This window comes from Theropithecus gelada, chromosome 19, assembly GCF_003255815.1.
Source record: "Theropithecus gelada isolate Dixy chromosome 19, Tgel_1.0, whole genome shotgun sequence".
NCBI lineage: Eukaryota > Metazoa > Chordata > Mammalia > Primates > Cercopithecidae > Theropithecus > Theropithecus gelada.
Genome location: NC_037687.1, coordinates 28,810,058 through 28,827,533, shown reverse-complemented (window position 1 = coordinate 28,827,533; position 17,476 = coordinate 28,810,058). Strand labels below are relative to the sequence as shown.

Genomic DNA, 17,476 nt, shown 5'->3' with positions numbered 1-17,476 from the left:
GTATAATGATGTTAGATTTGTGATCGAAATCTCTAAAATATTCCTTTTCACAGGACTTATTTGCTCATGTGTTCTTTCATATTTTGCTGAAGATGTTCTAGTTACTATTTTCATAGTTTTATTTCTATGATCTACTCTGAATATAAGGCAGAATGTACCACTAGCAACCCTGCCACATTCACAGCCTTCAAAGATCTTCCAACAGTTTCTCTCCTGTGAAAACCCCCTGATACCTACTAGGGTATTATTTCTGAACAAGGACTTTTCCATGATCATTATATTTCTGCCAACTATAAGCTCACTGATGATGTGATCTATGGTCACTGATGAGAGGATCTATCTTCCCATAAAAGACTTTCCCAGTCTCTACTTCATACTATTTTTCTCTGAGTATATGCTTATCAGCCATAAGGTTTTACTCAAGGGTTTTCCACCTTGAATGTAGTCACACTTTGCTCCTGTGTGTTTTTTGTGACATAGATGTAATTGATCACTGAAAGCACTACCACATTCACTCCATTCATAAGGTTTTTATTCTGTGCAAATTCTACTATCTGCTGAGACTGAACTTCTAGCAACAGGCTGGCTCACAATGGCTACTTTGCTATCTGCGTGGAACTCACTGTTAGTTAACGAAGTCTGAGCTGCCACAGAAGGCATCTGCACAGTCACCATGTTAACAGAGTCTTTATCCTGTATGAGATCACTTGTATGTGATAAGCTCTGACTCTCTGAGAAAGGATTTTCCAATTTGACTGAACCTACACGTTTCTCTCTTGCATGCAGCATTCCCTTATGATAAACAAGGCATGACAAGTGGGAGAAAGCTTTCCCACAATCAGAGCATCCATAGGGTCTCTCCCCTGTATGAGTTCTCCGATGTCTGTTGAGACATGATTTATCTCTGAAAGCTTTCCCACAGTCACTGCATGTATAGGGTTTTTCTCCTGTGTGAATTCTCTGGTGGTTAATGAGACCCGACTTGTGTGAACAGGATTTTCCACACTCAGTACATACAAAGGGTGTCTTTCCTGTGTGAAATCTCTGATGCGATATTAAGCATGTCTTCTGGCTGAAGCCTTTCCCACATTCATTGCAAACATAGGGTTTCTCTCCAGTGTGAGTACGTCGATGAATAAGGAGATTACCCTTTTGGATGAAGCCTTTCCCACATTCATTGCATATATAGGGTTTTTCTCCAGTATGAATTCGCTGATGTACAATGAGATTTCCCTTCTGAATGAAGCCTTTTCCACAATCACTGCATATATATGACTTCTCTCCTGTGTGAGCTTTCTGATGCGCATTGAGCTGTGATTTCCAGCGGAATGCTTTGTCACATTCAGTGCATTCATAGGGTTTCTCTCCTGTATGAGTTCTCTGGTGTTCAGTGAGTCTGGACTTTTTGGAGAAGGCTTTCTCACACAGGCTGCATCCATGTGGTTTCTCTCCTGTATGAACTCTCTGATGATTAATGAGCCGAGACTTCTTGATGAAGCCTTTTCCACAATCACTGCATATATATGATTTCTCTCCTGTATGAATTTTCTGGTGCGCATTGAGCTGTGATTTCCAGCGGAATGCTTTGTCACATTCAGTGCATTCATAGGGTTTCTCTCCTGTGTGATTTCTCTGGTGTTCAGTGAGCCCAGACTTTCTGGAGAAGGCTTTCCCACATATACTGCATCCATGAGGTTTCTCTCCAGTGTGAACTCTCTGATGATAGATGAGGCGAGACTTCTTGAGGAAAGCCTTCCCGCACTCAGTGCATACATGGGGTTTATCTATTTTTTGAGTTTGCTGATGCTTAATGAATTGTGAATTTGTATTCGTAGAATTTCCACCTTTGGGGAAGTTCATTTCATTGTGAAACTGTTCATGCTTGGCATGAAGGAAGGATTTCCCATCTCCATTAACCCCCACAGACTTCTTGATTTCATACCTTTTGTTCTGGTTGATTAAATGTAAATTTGATTTCAGTATTTTCCCATGTAAGTCAAATGTATCATGATTTTGCCTTAAAGGAAAATCACTTTTCCTCTGATGAATGATGTTTCCAAATGCATTATGTTTATGGCATTGTTCCACTCTCTTCAGACATCTTTGGTTTTGTGAGTGCATCTGTAGATGATTGTCAACTTTCTTGATTTCTAGGAAAGAAGAGAACAATAAATCTTTGCATGAGCATGGAATAGAACTGTTTCACAAATAGCTTTGTACAGGCTAGCTCTACTGACCACACTATTTCCATGGTTTAAAAAACTCCAAGTAGATATGCCTATTGTCACTTGGATAAGAATAAACCATTATAATTTAAACAAAGAAAACAAAAAATAAAAGCAGTCAGTGTATAAACAAGGTAAATTTCTCAGGAAATGGCAAGTTAATTCCTGCTCACACTCATGCCAGAAACCTTACTATTATCTTTCATTTGTATGTTTGTCTCACACCCTTTGTCTACTTCAACAGAAAATTCCATATGTCCTCTTTTATAAATATATAGTAATCCCTCATCTATGGGCGATATGTTCCAAGACCCCGCCGACCACGGATGTCTGAAACTTTGAATCACACTAAACCCTATATCTGTTATGTTTTTTCCTATACAGTGCATATACACCTATAATAAAGTTTATAAACTAGGCACAGCAAGAGATTAACAATAACAAATCATGAAATAGAAGAATTATAACAATAGGCCAGCATCACACTCTTGAGCACTGGAGACATTATTAAGTAAAACAAGGGTTACTTAAACACAAGCACTGTGATACCTTGACAGTTGATCTGATAACCAAGATGGCTACTAAGCGACACAGGTGGGTAGGGTACACAGCATGGATATGCTGGACAAAAAAATGATTCCTGTTCTAGGATGGAGCAAGATGGTGCAAGATTTCATGCTCCTTGGAATGGTGAGCAATGTAATTAAGAATTGTTTATTTCTGGAATTTCCCATTTAACATTTCCAGGCCATAGTTGACTGCAGGTAACTGAAACTGTAGAAAGAGAAACTGCGGATAACAGGGGATTCCTGTATTCTGCAACTAACTAACACTCACCCCCTCTACCTAGGTGGAAGAGAATCACTCTGTCTGGTACTATAGCAATAGCCTCCCTAGTGGACTTCAGGTTTCAACCTCTGCCTTCTCCTGTATACTTTCTACAAAGTAGTCAAAGTGATCCTTTTAAATATAAATGACATCATGTCACTCTTCTACTCAAAACTCCCTCATGTTTCCTCATCTCATAATTTTTTTTTAAAAAGTCATGGCCGGATGTCGTGGCTCACGCCTGTAATCCCAGCACTTTGGGAGGCCAAGGCATGCAGATCAGAAGGTCAGGAGATCAAGACCATCCTGGCCAACATGGTGAAACCCCGTCTCTACTAAAAATACAAAAATTAGCTGGGCATGGTGGCATGCAACTGTAGTCCCAGCTACTCGGGAGGCTGAGGCAGGAGAATTGCTTGAATCAGGTTGAATCACGGAGGCAGAGGTTACAATGAGCCGAGATCGTGCCACTGCACTCCAGCCTGGCGACAGAGAGAGACTCTGTCTCAAAAAAAAAAAAAAAAGAAAAAAAAAAAAATCAAGTCATTAAAATGTCCTTGAAAGGTCATAGACCTGTCTACGTCAAACTCCAGATCCCATCACACTGTCCTTACCTCATATTATCTCCAACCACTGCCCCTCTTGTTCACTCCTTTGTATTCACACAGGCTTCCTTAAAAGTTCCTCAAACGCACACCTGCCTTGGGCCTTTGGACCTGCTATTTTGTCTACTTGGAAGGTAATTCACCTGAGGGATGTACTCACATCTCTCATACAGCTGCTCAAAGGCATCTCACCAAAGACCCATTCCCACTCCCAGCATCCCTCATTATGCTTTGTTATTGATCTTCCCAGCATTTTTCACCACAAGACATTTATCCATTTTGATTAATTTCGTGCCTCTTCCTTTTAGCATGTAATCTCCAAGAAGAATTCTGTTGTTGTTTTAGATGTTCACAGCTGTCAGGGCCTGTATGTAATAGGCTATCAAAAATATTTAAGGCAATGAAACAAGGAAAGTATGGGACACACTGGGGAGACTACTTCAAATGTAGTGCTTTAAATATAGTTGGCTTTGAATTTATGAAAAGGAAAAGGAGAGCAAACTCTGTGTAAGCAAGATGATAACATATCATGGAGATTCAACTAGAATATCACTTGACAGATGAGAAATTTCCATTTTATATGACTGCTATGATTCACTGGGACTCAATGCCATCAGACTATGGTAAGAACAGAAAAGCTTTAAGGGAATAAGCCCAGCAATATAATTTAAGAGAAACTAAATAATGGGCAGAATTAATGATTCCAAAAGGAAATTGAAGCAAAGCAGGCGTGAGGTTTAGTAATCTGGTTTGGGTTGGAAAGAGAATGAGAATTCTTCAAAAATCAATTGAAAGAACAAGGACTTTAAATACGGGAGCTGAGGAGGCAGGGAAGTTTCAAGGTAGCCCTATGGTGGCCAGGTCGACTCAAGGAGTTGACATGCAAGTGGGTAAAAAATATGGTACAAACATGTAAGTTAGGAAATATTAAGGGAGATGTCAATCTGAGAGTCTCCATAGAGAACGAGAACTTAAGTAATCAGAATGAAGGAAACTTTTAAAGGATATGAGAACAGAGCAAAATAAATGGAAAACAGCACCTCTGGAGGACCTCAGAGTGGGAGAAAAAAGAGAAGCTAAGGAAGCAAATACATGCAAAGCAACAGACCAGGTTACTAAGGGGGTCCAAGATAGTGTGGGAAGACCTTAGGAAAAAAAATCAACATTATCTAAAGGGGCAGAAAGGTATAGTGGCCAGGAGAGAGTGCTGATATTCAAGATCACTCTTTGGAGACAGACATGGAAGGAGGAATTTCACAGCAAGAGAAGTAGAATGAACAGGTAGAGATGCTCTGATGGGGGAACAAGAAATGATGAGATTTGAGAATCCTAAAAAGGAAGAAACCTTGAGAAAAACAAATCAAACCTAGATTAAATGAAGACTGATGAGGCCGGGCGTGGTGGCTCACACCTATAATCCCGGCACTTCGGGAGGCCGAAGCAGGTGGATCACCAGAGGTCAGGAGTTCGAGATCATCCTGGTCAACTTGGTGAAACCCCATCTCCACTGAAAATACAAAAAAACTTAGCTGGGTATAGTGGTGGGTGCCTGTGATCCCAGCTACTGGGGAGACTGAGACAGGAGAATTGCTTCAACTGGGAGGCAGAGGATGCAGTAAGCCAAGATTGCACCACTGGCCTCCAGCCTGGTGACAGAGTGAGACTCCATCTCAAAAAAATAAAATAAAATAAATAAAAAATAAACAGTGATGAAATCCAAGAGGAGATAAAGAGGTACATGTTCCTCTAAACACCTGAAGGAGAAAGAGCTTTTGTGTGGGGAGAGGGATACATGGAGGCCCTGTCCACACAGCCTCAGATGCCCTGACAGCTCAGACACTGCTGAACAACTATCATGTGACTTGCTAGCTACCCTCCTTGCTGGCTCTCACCCTGAACTCACCTGGACAGATTTGGCTGTGGATTTCATTTTCTACTGTCCATGGTTCTCCTTGTTCCAACTTGGAGAGTGCATCTGGCTTGCTGGCTTGATACCCTGTTCATAGGAAATGATAAGACAACTTAGGCTCACTGAATTAAGCTGTGGTCTATCAACATGGGACCATGTTCTGTTTTAGGAACTATGTAATTTATGTGTCTGCAAAGCAAAGGGATTTCCCCTCTGAAGGGCGCACATTATACTCTTTTATCTGGGGCTACGGAGAGGACAGATCTACCACTTGAGAGCAACACAGGCCCTCCACAGCTTTTGAAAGCTGAGAGAGCAAAGGCCTTTGACTGGGTACTCTCTGAGTGACACAGGGCAGCTGTCCTCACCCACTGACAGCAGGTTGCTATAGTTCTCCAACATCACGTCCCGGTACAGGTCCTTCTGAGCAGGGCCGAGGAGCTGCCACTCCTCCCAGGTGAACTCCACAGCCACATCCTCCAGGGTCAGTGATTCCTGTAATAAGAGAGTCCTGCTTAATATGAAGTATTTCTCTTATTTATATGGAAGCAATGTGAAGGACATTGTTCTGCTCATTTTCACCAAATAGTCTGCATCTATATATCTAGGTGCTGTGATTTTTTAAAAAATACATTGTCAGCCGGGCGCAGTGGCTTACGCCTGGAATCCCAGCACTTTGGGAGGCCGAGACGGGCAGATCACGAGGTCAGGAGATCGAGACCATCCTAGCTAACACGGTGAAACCCCGTCTCTACTAAAAAAATACAAAAATTAGCCGGGCGTGGTGGCGGGCGCCTGTAGTCCCAGCTACACGGGAGGCTGAGGCAGGAGAATGGCTTGAACCTGAGAGGCGGAGCTTGCAGTGAGTGGAGATCGCACCACTGCACTCCAACATGGGCGACAGAGCAAGACTCTGTCTCAAAAAAAAAAAAAACAAAACATTGTCATAGAGGCAAAAATCCATCTCCAAAGTCTATCTATATTCAAAATCTATCTCTAGCAAAATATTCTGTAATTGTATAATTATCTATCATTTAACAAATCAGAAGTTTCTATAAGAACCAATCATTTAATCTTCTTGCTAATCCTTTTTTTTTTTTAACACATATTTGCCAGACACTAAATATATTTTGGCAATATCAGGATGAATAAAGCATACTCCTTTATTCACCATGAATCTTCAATGAATCTTCATGTGCACTATCAGAATCAACCAGGAAGAAACCCCAAACACTACAAGATATTACATAATAAATAAGTGTATTTTTTATGTTAGGAGGAATAAAAGAATCTTTCCAAAACATGTCCAAAGAACAAGAGACAATTAAGTATTATTACCCCCTACTGCTAAATGTGACTGGCTTAAAAAATAAATAAATAGGCCAGGCATGGTGGCTCACGCCTGTAATCCCAGCACCTTGGGAGGCCTAGGTGGACGGATCACCTGAGGTCAGCAGTTCAAGACCAGCTCGCCCAAAATGGCAAAACCCCATCTTTTTTTTTTGAGACGGAGTCTCGCTCTGTCGCCCAGGCTGGAGTGCAGTGGCGCAATCTCGGCTAACTGCAAGCTCCACCTCCCGGGTTCATGCCATTCTCCTGCCTCAGCCTCCCGAGTAGCTGGGACTACAGGCGCCCACCACCACGCCCGGCTAATTTTTTGTATTTTTAGTAGAGACGGGGTTTCACCGTGTTAGCCAGGATGGTCTCGATCTCCTGACCTTGTGATCCGCCCGCCTCGGCCTCCCAAAGTGCTGGGATTACAGGCTTGAGCCACCGTGCCCGGCCCAAAACCCCATCTTTACTAAAAATACAAAAATTAGCCAGGCATGGTGGCACATGCCTGTAATCCCAGCTACTTGGGAGACTGAGGCAGGAGAATCACTTGAACCCAGGAGGCAAAGGTTGCAGTGAGCCGAGATCATGCCACTGTACTCCAGCCCGGGTGACAGAGTGAGACTCCATCTCAAAATAAATAAATAAATAAATAATAAAAAAATAAAAAATATTATTCAAAAACCATACACACACATATGGTTTGAAGTATTTATATTTACATTATCAGGCATGTAAGCAGCCTAACTGAAGAGATAGTCAATGAACTGGTAAGTAGATCTGAAAAAACTACCAAAAATGCAACAAAAGGGTAGAATGATGCAATACATAAAAGACAGATTAATAAATACAGAGGATAGGTAAGGTCTAGCATGTACCAATTTAGTGAAAGAGCAAATACAAGATTCAATTCTGACACCAACTCCTGGAAGACCCATAGGTTAAGGTTTCAGTCCCACAAGACCAACCTTACTTCAGACACCAGTCACAAGTGTGAGGTCCCCAGGTTACAAAGACTTTTGTCCCTTGGCTACAAATGTGGGGATTTCTGCAACCCACCTTGAGGTTCAATAATCTACTAGAACAACTCACAGAACTCAGGAAAGCACTTTACTGTTACTGGTTTATTTACAACCCAGGAACAACCCAATGGAAAAGCTGCACAGGGCACGGTATGGTGGTGTATGGGCATAAATTTCCACGCTCTCTCTGCATGCACAAACCTCCCAGCACCTCAATGTGTTCACCAACCCAGCTCTCCAAACCCCGCTGTTGAGGGGTTTTTATGTTACACAGGCATGGTTGAATAAATCATTGGCCACTGGTGACTGAACTCAATCTCCAGCCTCTCTCTACTCCCTGGAGATTAGGGGTAGGACTGAAAGTTCCAAGCTTCTAATCAAGGCTTGGTCTTTCTGGCAACCAGTCTCCACACTGAAGCTACCTAGGGGTCCACTGAGAGTAGTCTCACTAGAAGAAAAAGAGCACCAGGCATAGTGGCTCACAGCTGTAGTCCCAGAACTTTGGGAGGCCAAGGGAGACAGATTGCTTCAGCTCGGGAGTTAGAGACCAGTCTGTGCAACATGGTGAAACCCCATCTCTACAAAAAAAATACAAAAAATTAGCTGGGCCTGGTGGCACACAGTCCCAGCTAGTTGGGAGGCTGAGATGGGATGATTGCTTGAGCCCAGGAGGCAGAGGCTGCAGTGAGCCGAGAGTGCACCACTGCACTCCAGCTGGGTGACAAAGTGAGACCCTGTCTCAAAAAAAAAAAAAAAAAGACCCTTATCATTCAGGAAATTCCAAGGGTTTTAGGAGCTCTATGCCAGGAACTGCAGACAAAGACCAAATATCTTTCTATGATACCACATGTGAACAATATAGTCCCGATCCTACTTTGCCTAGATGTTGAAATTAAAATCTAAATTTACTGATGCACAAATCCTAGTTTACCAATTTATACTTTTTCACTTAATTCAATTGACTTTTAAAGCCTTCCAGAAATCAATCATGTGATGAAGGAAAGAATAAAACAAACCAAAAGTCACCTGGGACTTGATCATTTTCTTCTGTTACTGGGAAATAGCCAGTAAGTAGGATGCTGTGTCTGGAGTCTCTCCTTGAGCTGCCCTCAATTTCTGGCTAGAAATCTTGGTCTCTGGTGAATTATATCCCTGCAAAAGATGGGATCCAGGTCCTGGAACCTCCTCCTCACCTCACTTGAAGTGTCTCGCCCCTGGAGTCAGGAACTGCGGGCTGAAGAGTAAATTTATTTGAGTGTACATTCCCTGCAGGCCCAGGTGCTGTCACTGCTGCTGTGTACTCACCTTAATGCAAGGCCATCTCTAACTGTCCCTTTATTTGGGGCCCCAGAAGTTTTTACCCACCCTGGGGCAACAACAAATCCTGGGGCAACAAAATATAACATTCTATATGTATGACCAATACATTTACAAACTGTCTTTCTTCTGTGAAATGGAAGTGGGGTGACTGTGAGAGGAGAGTTGGGAAAGGAGAACCAGCACCAACATGATGCTGCAACACGAAGAGACTTCTTAGATCAAGTTTTAGAAAAAGGACAGAGAAGGTGAGGATTTGGATATTTATTTCTTTAAAACCACATGTCCACATGCCTGGTCAAAAGTCATCATACACCTCACATGTAGGCATGCCTCAGTTTGAAGACAAATGTACTAAGCCAAGCAGAGGCACTGTCTTATTTCTCATTACTACCTACTGCGTTATATCCTTATAAGGTATCAATCATTATTTTCCATTCCAACATTGACCTAAGGCTTACAGATTTAACTATATTGTCCAAATGCAGAAGTAAAATCTGAACCGACATGGCCTGTCTCCAAGAACATGACCTTAGCCACTCTGAATTCCTTTGGACCGCATACCGTCATCATACATCTTAGCTCTCTTTGCTACTACCTTGAGGGAGTTTCATTCATCATGGAAGATGGCCAGTGTCACAGACATATAATGTGACCTTCTGAAATCAGCACTGCCAACAGTGACACAGGCACAAAGACAAATGGAAAAGCTGCACGCTACACCCCTGGCCTGAAAGCAGCAGGTCAGAGAGTGGCAGCCCCAGAAGCTTTCTTTAGGCCCAATTCTAAAACTCAAGTAAGAGACTCACATGGGCCGGGCGCGGTGGCTCAAGCCTGTAATCCCAGCACTTTGGGAGGCCGAGACGGGCGGATCACGAGGTCAGCAGATCGAGACCATCCTGGCTAACACGGTGAAACCCCGTCTCTACTAAAAAAATACAAAAAAACTAGCCGGGCGAGGTGGCGGGCGCCTGTAGTCCCAGCTACTCCGGAGGCTGAGGCAGGAGAATGGCGTGAACCCGGGAGGCGGAGCTTGCAGTGAGCTGAGATCCGGCCACAGCACTCCAGCCTGGGTGACAGAGCAAGACTCCGTCTCAAAAAAAAAAAAAAAAAAAAAAAAAAAAAGAGACTCACATGGTGAGAGCATCAACTGGATGGAGTCACCCTGAGCTTTCCTTCTACCTGGATGGAATCACTGTAACAAGCTCCCGGTGGCCCTCCTGCATGCTCCAAACCCACAGGGCCTGCACTGACTCATCCTCTAACCCACAGCTACAAATGCTCCCCTTCCGTCCGCAGTCTCAGAAGCACATAATTGTGGCAAGAGATGTTTCACACTTTTCTTCTCAGAATGCCACCAGTGGAAAGGTGCGGAACCCAAATGATCTAATATTCCTGGGCAGGAGGCGGTGGATGCAACATTTCAGTGACATCCAGGGTATGCATTTCAAATGGCAAGGCTTCCTTTCCCATGAGCTTCCACAGCCCCTTTCCCAGGAATAGCTGAAGAGCTTCTACTTCATTTTTGACCGGTACGAGCTTTCTGGAGAATGTAATCACACTTGTTTGCTCCAGTGGCTAGGTCCTTTCCCTGGAGGAGTACATTTCCTGAAAACTCATGTATGTATAGGAAGCCATAAAGAAAATTTCCATAAATTCTAAAGCATCATTACCAAACAGGACATGTTCACAAATCATCATCATATGAAAGAAACAACAAAGAAAAGTATATTTAAAAAAATAAAAAACATAAAACAAGACTATGTATTAATTTTGGATATGTACACATTTAATAAAACATGTATTATATGAAATTAGTTCAAGAGAATAGTTATCCCTAGGGATGGAGAAGAGGAAAGGGGGTGGATTAGAGGATATCACTGAAGGTGCACTTGCATCAGCTTATTTCTTTTTTAAAAGTACCAACAACAGAAAAAACAAAATCAAGTATACTGTGGAGGAAAATCTCATTGAGTAAAAATGGCAGAGTAGGTAGGTCCAAGGGTCCGTCCCTCTACATAAAAATCAAAAACTCAAGTAAAAAAACTATCCAAAAATCAAGTAAAAACAATAAAAAATGAAACAAAAACTTGGTCAGGACTCTGAAAAATAGTCAAAGGTTCACAACAACAGAGCAAATGTTGACTCAAAACAAAAAGCAACTGGCCAGGCACGGTGGCTCATGCCTGCGTATAATCCCAGCACTTTGGGAGGCGGAGGCAGGAGGATCACTTGAGGCCAAGAGTTCAAGACCAGCCTGGCCAAAATAGTGAAACCCCATCTCTACTAAAAATATAAAAAGTGGCCAGGTGTGGTGGCACATGTCTGTAGTCCCAGCTACTCAAGAGGCTGAGGCAGGAGAATCATTTGAACCTGGCAGGTGGAGGTTGCAGTGAGCTGAGATCACGCCACTGCACTCCAGTTTGGGCAACAGAGCTAGATTCCATCTCAAAGAAACAAAACAAACAACAACAACAAAATGGTGACTTAAAAATAGTAGGAAAGTTCTGTGCCATTTTTACTTGTCTTTGCTCCACCCCCTCCCCAGCTCAGTGATGGTCTTAAACATTGTGGCCGACATCCCCAATGTGGGATCCTGGATTCAGGCCCTGGAGGGAACAGAATAGACTTTATTCACAAATAATTTTGTTTAGCTGGGTGGAGTGGCTCACGCCTGTAATCCCAGCACTTTGGGAGGTTGAGGTGGGAGGATCACTTGAGCCCAGGAGTTTGAGTCTGCGGTGAGCCATGATCTCGTCACTGTACTCCACCCTGGGTGACAGAGTGAGACCCTGTCTCAAAAATAAAAATAAAAAATTGATTGTTGTCTTTTCTAACTACCTGAAGGACCTACGCAACAGGCCCCTTCCTGTTTTGGAACTCACTCAGGGAGGAAAAGTAACGGGCATTTCTCAAAAACTTTGTGAAGCAGAACAACAACCTTCAGCTGCCTGGGGCAAAAGATTACACTTGAGCCATAGAGGAAAGGAGAGAAAAAGCTAGGAGGAAAGTGTCTTGGGGAAATCATGCCATTCAAAAGCACTCGTATAGACTGAGGACTTTATAAAGCCACATGCATGCACAGGGGAGGATGTTGGCTGAGAAAAGACCTGAGAAGACTCTGAACGTTCCTTCTAGTTGATGTCTACAGGTTCAGTGCAAGCAGGAAGTGAAGGGTAAGGCAGGTTTATAGATGCCCTGGCTAATCATTAAAGGAGTAGCCCAACACACAATCCACAACCACAAAAACATTATACTAAGTGAAAATGTCAGACACTCAGGTGCAGGAGCTCACACCTGTAATCCCAGCACTTTGGGAGGCCAAGGTGGGCAGATTGCTTTGAGCTCAAGAGTTCAAGACCAGCCTGGGCAACATGAAGAAACTCCATCTCTATAAAAAGTTAAAAAATTAGCCAGGAGGCCGGGCGCGGTGGCTCAAGCCTGTAATCCCAGCACTTTGGGAGGCCGAGACGGGTGGATCACGAGGTCAGGAGATCGAGACCATCCTGGCTAACCCGGTGAAACCCCGTCTCTACTAAAAAATACAAAAAACTAGCCGGGCGAGGTGGCGGCGCCTGTAGTCCCAGCTACTCGGGAGGCTGAGGCAGGAGAATGGCGGGGGGAACCCGGGAGGCGGAGCTTGCAGTGAGCTGAGATCCGGCCACTGCACTCCAGCCTGGGTGACAGAGCGAGACTCCGTCTCAAAAAAAAAAAAAAAAAAAAAAAAAAAAAAAAAAAATTAGCCAGGCATGGTGGTGTGCGCCTATAATCCCAGCTATTAGGGTGGCTGAGGCACGAGAATTGCTTGAGCCTAGGAGGCAGAGGTTGCAGTGAGCCAAGAGTACACCACTGCACTCCAGCCTGGGCAACAGAGTGAGACCCTGTCTCAAAAAAAAAAGAAAATATCAGACACTAAATGTCACGTTATATGATTTCATTTATATAAAATACCCAGATTAGGTAAATGCATAGAGACAGAAAGCACACTGGCCGGGTGCGGTGGCTCATGCCTGTAATCCCAGGACTTTGGAAGGCCGAGGCGGGCAGATCATCTGAGATCAGGAGTTCGAGACCAGCCCGACCAACATAGAGAAACCCAGTCTCTACTAAAAATACAAAATTAGCCGGGTGTGGTGGCGCATGCCTGTAATCCTAGCTGAGGCAGGAGAATTGCTTCAACCCGGGAGGCAGAGGCTGCGGTGAGGTGAGATCAAGCCATTGCACTTCAGCCAGGGAAACAAGAGTGAAACTCTGTCTCAAAAAAAAAAAAAATGTTGGGAGCTGAAAAGGCCAAAGGGATGGTGATCAACTCAGCATTCCACTGGAGGCTACATGATCAAACAGCAAACTGTTTATCATAAGTACAGAATGTGGGCAAACTTGCTTCTGTACCTGTCCCAGAAAGTTTGCTGAGGGCCATCACTCCCTGGCGCCAGGCTCCTTGAGGCCATCTACGGGGACATCTAGAGCCTATTGTTAAAGGAATGCAGTCTCACAAGCCTGCTGTGAACCAAAGGGCCCGACTGACAATTACTCAACAATCACCTGCCTCCCCCCCAACCCCCCACCTTCTCTCTATCTCTTTTGGCTAATAAATACAGAGGGCTGCGTAAAGCTCAGGGCCCTTGTCCACTAAAGGCAAGGTGCCCCCACCCCTTCTTCCAAATATACTATTTTATCTTTGTCTTTTATTCTAGCGTTTGCCCCGCTTTGCTTAGTCCACCAGGGATTGTGGTCGGTTACAAGTGACGCCCGGAACAGCAACAGAATCAGGCACTCTACAAAAAGAGACAGAAAGCACATGGGTGGTTGCCAGGGTCTACTGGAGGGGAGAATGTGAAGTGACTGCAAGTAGTGGTTGTACAACAAAAGGGTATGGGGCTTCTTTTTAAGTGATGAAAATGTTCTAAAATTGACTTTGGTGATGACTGCACATAGTAAAAGTCACTGAATTATACAGTATGTGACTAATAGACCTGTAATTAGGAAAAGCTGTCAGTAGAACTTAATTACTTAATTATGATAAACCTACTAAAATATTTAGGGGCAAATGTATGAATGTCTGCAACTTGCTTTGAAATGCCCCCAAAAAACAAAGCAATATTTTACAAGATGGATAAATGTGACCGGGTGAGGTGGCTCACACCTGGAATCCCAGCACTTTAGGAGGCGAAGGAGAGAGGATCACTTGAGGTCAGGAGTTCAAGATCAGTCTGGACAACATAGTGAGATGCCATCTCTACAAAAAGAAAAAAAGATGGATTAATGATGAGTAGAAGGATGATATACAGATAGATATGTAATAAAAGAAACAATAAAATGATGACAAAATCCAGGTGGTAGGCATACAGGTATTCAATTGTAAAGTTCTTTAAATCGTGTTATATGTTTGAAAAGTTTTGTAACCTGGAGAACAGGGAAGCTTGTTCAGTAAGGTGACCAAAAACAATGTAAATATTTTATAAACTAATTGCTCTTCTATGTAAGAGTAAATTGGAAGAGAACAGAAAGGTCAAAAATAAAAATACACCATTTACAATTGCAAAAAAATTAAAAACCAAGGTGCTGATGAAGGTCAGGGAGAAACATGTTTGGGTAAACACAGAATCATAACCAGTTCTTAAAAGTGATAAGTGAACATTTTAAGTCTTAAAATTCTATCTAAATATATCCATATACTTAGTGATTCAAGTCGCAATGGTGCAGTTTTGCCTCTTGATGGTATACTATTACAGAAATCTTAAAAAAAGTTTTTAAACAAAAACATGTATGTTTAGTATAAGAATGTTATAATATAAAATTAAATAAGGCAAATTATACCAATGTTTCAGTAGTTTATCTGAATTGTGAAAAATCAAGCATAGAAAACTGAAATTAAAATATACGAAAATCTTATCAAAAGTCATTACTGGGGAACACATTTTGGGATAAGAGAGATGTTGTTTTACTTGTGTCAGAACCTGAAAGAAAATATTTATGTGTGTGTATACATACATTCACACAGTAAACTTGAGGAAGAAAGATGAAAATCTTTAATAGAAACCTTATCATTTTCTGTTTTTGCTTTTTTCCTTTCCTCTCTCTCTCTCTTTCTTTCTTTCTTTTTTTCTGTTGAGACAGGGCCTCACTCTGTTGCCCAAGCTGGGGTGCAGTGGCTCAATCATAGTTCACTGCAGCCTAGACCATCCAAGGGTCAGGTGATCCTCCCACCTCAGCCTCGCGAGTAGCTGGGATTACAGGCATGTGTCACCACACCCAGTTAATTTTTGTCTTTTTTTGGAGAGACAGGCTGTGTGTTGTTCAGGCTGGTCTGCAACTCCCAGGTTCAAGCAATCCGCCCACCTTGGCCTCCCAAATGCTGGGAATACAGGTGTGAACCACCGCGCCAGATTTGATTAATCTTTGATCTTCCCCAAGGTTTCCTATTTACCAGGATGAGAGGAAGGAGAGATGTGAGAAGTCAAATGAGGTCTGTAAACCAGTCCTTGCAGAGAAACTTAAAAGGGACTGAGAGGGAATTACCATTGGACTTCAACACACACACGAATCAGCATGCCTCGGCTGCCAAGGCTTCAGCCTTCACAAGCGTCTCCACGACTCTCACATCTAGACCTCCCTAACACTGGTCACACCCCCTAAGATTAATCCCAAAACCTGGACCACACACCCAGGTTCACATGAACCCAGGCTCCTCCTGACTGAGTCACATATTAAATCCTGATTACAGCCTGGAGCGAAGGCTCACGCCCGTAATCCCAGCACTTTGGGAGGCCAAGGTGAGAGGATCGTTTGAGGCCAGGAGTTGGAGACCAGCCTGGGCAACATAGTGAGACCCCCATCTCTGCAATAAGTAGATAGATAGATAGATAGATAGATAGATAGATAGATAGATAGATAGATCTCTGCAATAAGTAGATAGATAGATAGATAGATAGATAGATAGATCTCTGCAATAAGTAGATAGATAGATAGATAGATAGATAGATAGATAGATAGATAGATAGATAAGATAGATAATTAGATAGATAGGCGTGGTGGCGCTCACCTGTAGTCCAAGCTACTCGGGAAAGCTGAGGTGGGAAGATCACCTGAGCCCCGGGAGATGGAGGCTGCAGTGAGCCACGATCGCGCCACTGCACTCAAGCCTGTGTGACAGAGCGAGACCCTGTCTCAAAAATAAAAAAGTAAAATCCCGAATCCGCGGCAGACACCGTTTTCCTTGACAAAAACCACTCCTCACTCCAGTCCTCAACCACCGAGCCCTACAGAGTGACCCGTAAAGGCACCAAACCCTGATCACGGACTTCCAAGCGTTGCGCTCGACAGACTGACCACTGACCACTGGGATCCCTCAGGGCTGAATCCGGAGACGCCCCAACCCCAGTATCCCGACTCCCACTTGCTCCAGCTTCCCCCACAAACTCCACGACTCCGCACTAAACGGACGCTCACAGACACCCTCCTCCCCTCATCCTGACAGACGGACCCACACACAGACCCGATTTTCCGGGGAACCCACCAACACTTCCCTGAGCCTGCACTTTTCCTGAATTCTTCCACTTCTGGGCCCTCCCACAGCCTCCAAGCCGGCCTACGGCGGCCGACGAAGGTCTGAAGTTGCAGGTGTACGGAGCACGGACGACTGGGCGGTAGTAAGTTCGCGTCCTCTCGTCACGGATACTGAAGGCGGCCATCTTTGAGTCCTGCACGTACGGAAGGTAAAGTGGATCTTTTCTGCCCAAGTATGCAGGGATGGCTCGGGACCGTGAAGAACCCCATATTTTGGCACCTACATCCTGCGCTCAAGTTTCATTTATTTTCAGAGGCTCGAGCTTAGCCAAGACAAACACGGGATGGGCTACGTGCACCTTAGCGGGCTGGGGGGAAAAGTCATCCGCTTTGCACAAAGAATGACGGGAATGACACAATGGGTGCGGCCATCTTAGAAGTTAGGTGTCCGTACAAGTGAAAACGCTGTCTCCGCTGAGGAAAAAGAACAATCGCACCCTGAGTCATATACCGCGAAAACGCTTCTAGCTACATGGGCAAGAGGAAGATTTTTTAGGACAAAAAGGGTGTGGAGAAGCAATTGAGGTACGAGGATATTGTTCACCCCGTCAACGGAAAGTGAAAAAACAGCGACCAGCTGGAACCTTATTTACGTTTGAGGGACATGGTCACCGCCCAGTGCAGGTAAGGAGAGCAGCCAGGAGCCAACAGGAAAAGGGAATCCAATGT

At 43.7% G+C, this 17,476-nt stretch overlaps 1 protein-coding gene across 5 annotated transcripts; it reads right to left on the bottom strand.

Annotated features, from left to right (window-relative positions):
* Window positions 1-510: 510 nt before the first annotated feature.
* Window positions 511-17,132, bottom strand: ZNF613 (zinc finger protein 613). 5 transcript variants are annotated; one of them, XM_025367647.1, is made up of 6 exons: window positions 16,737-17,132; window positions 14,385-14,477; window positions 8,948-9,155; window positions 5,936-6,062; window positions 5,562-5,654; window positions 511-2,150 (listed from the first exon to the last, which is right to left on the bottom strand). In XM_025367647.1, the coding sequence occupies exons 3-6, from the start codon at window positions 8,960-8,962 to the stop codon at window positions 532-534; spliced, it is 1,854 nt and encodes a 617-aa protein (XP_025223432.1). In that variant the 5' UTR covers window positions 8,963-9,155; window positions 14,385-14,477; window positions 16,737-17,132; the 3' UTR covers window positions 511-531. The 5 variants fall into 5 exon arrangements, with proteins under 5 accessions (XP_025223432.1, XP_025223433.1, XP_025223431.1 ...); XM_025367648.1 differs by lacking the exon at window positions 8,948-9,155 and adding an exon at window positions 16,284-16,383 and having other exon boundaries at window positions 14,312-14,477; window positions 16,737-16,842; XM_025367646.1 differs by having other exon boundaries at window positions 14,312-14,477; window positions 16,737-16,802.
* Between the last annotated feature and the right edge of the window lie 344 nt (window positions 17,133-17,476).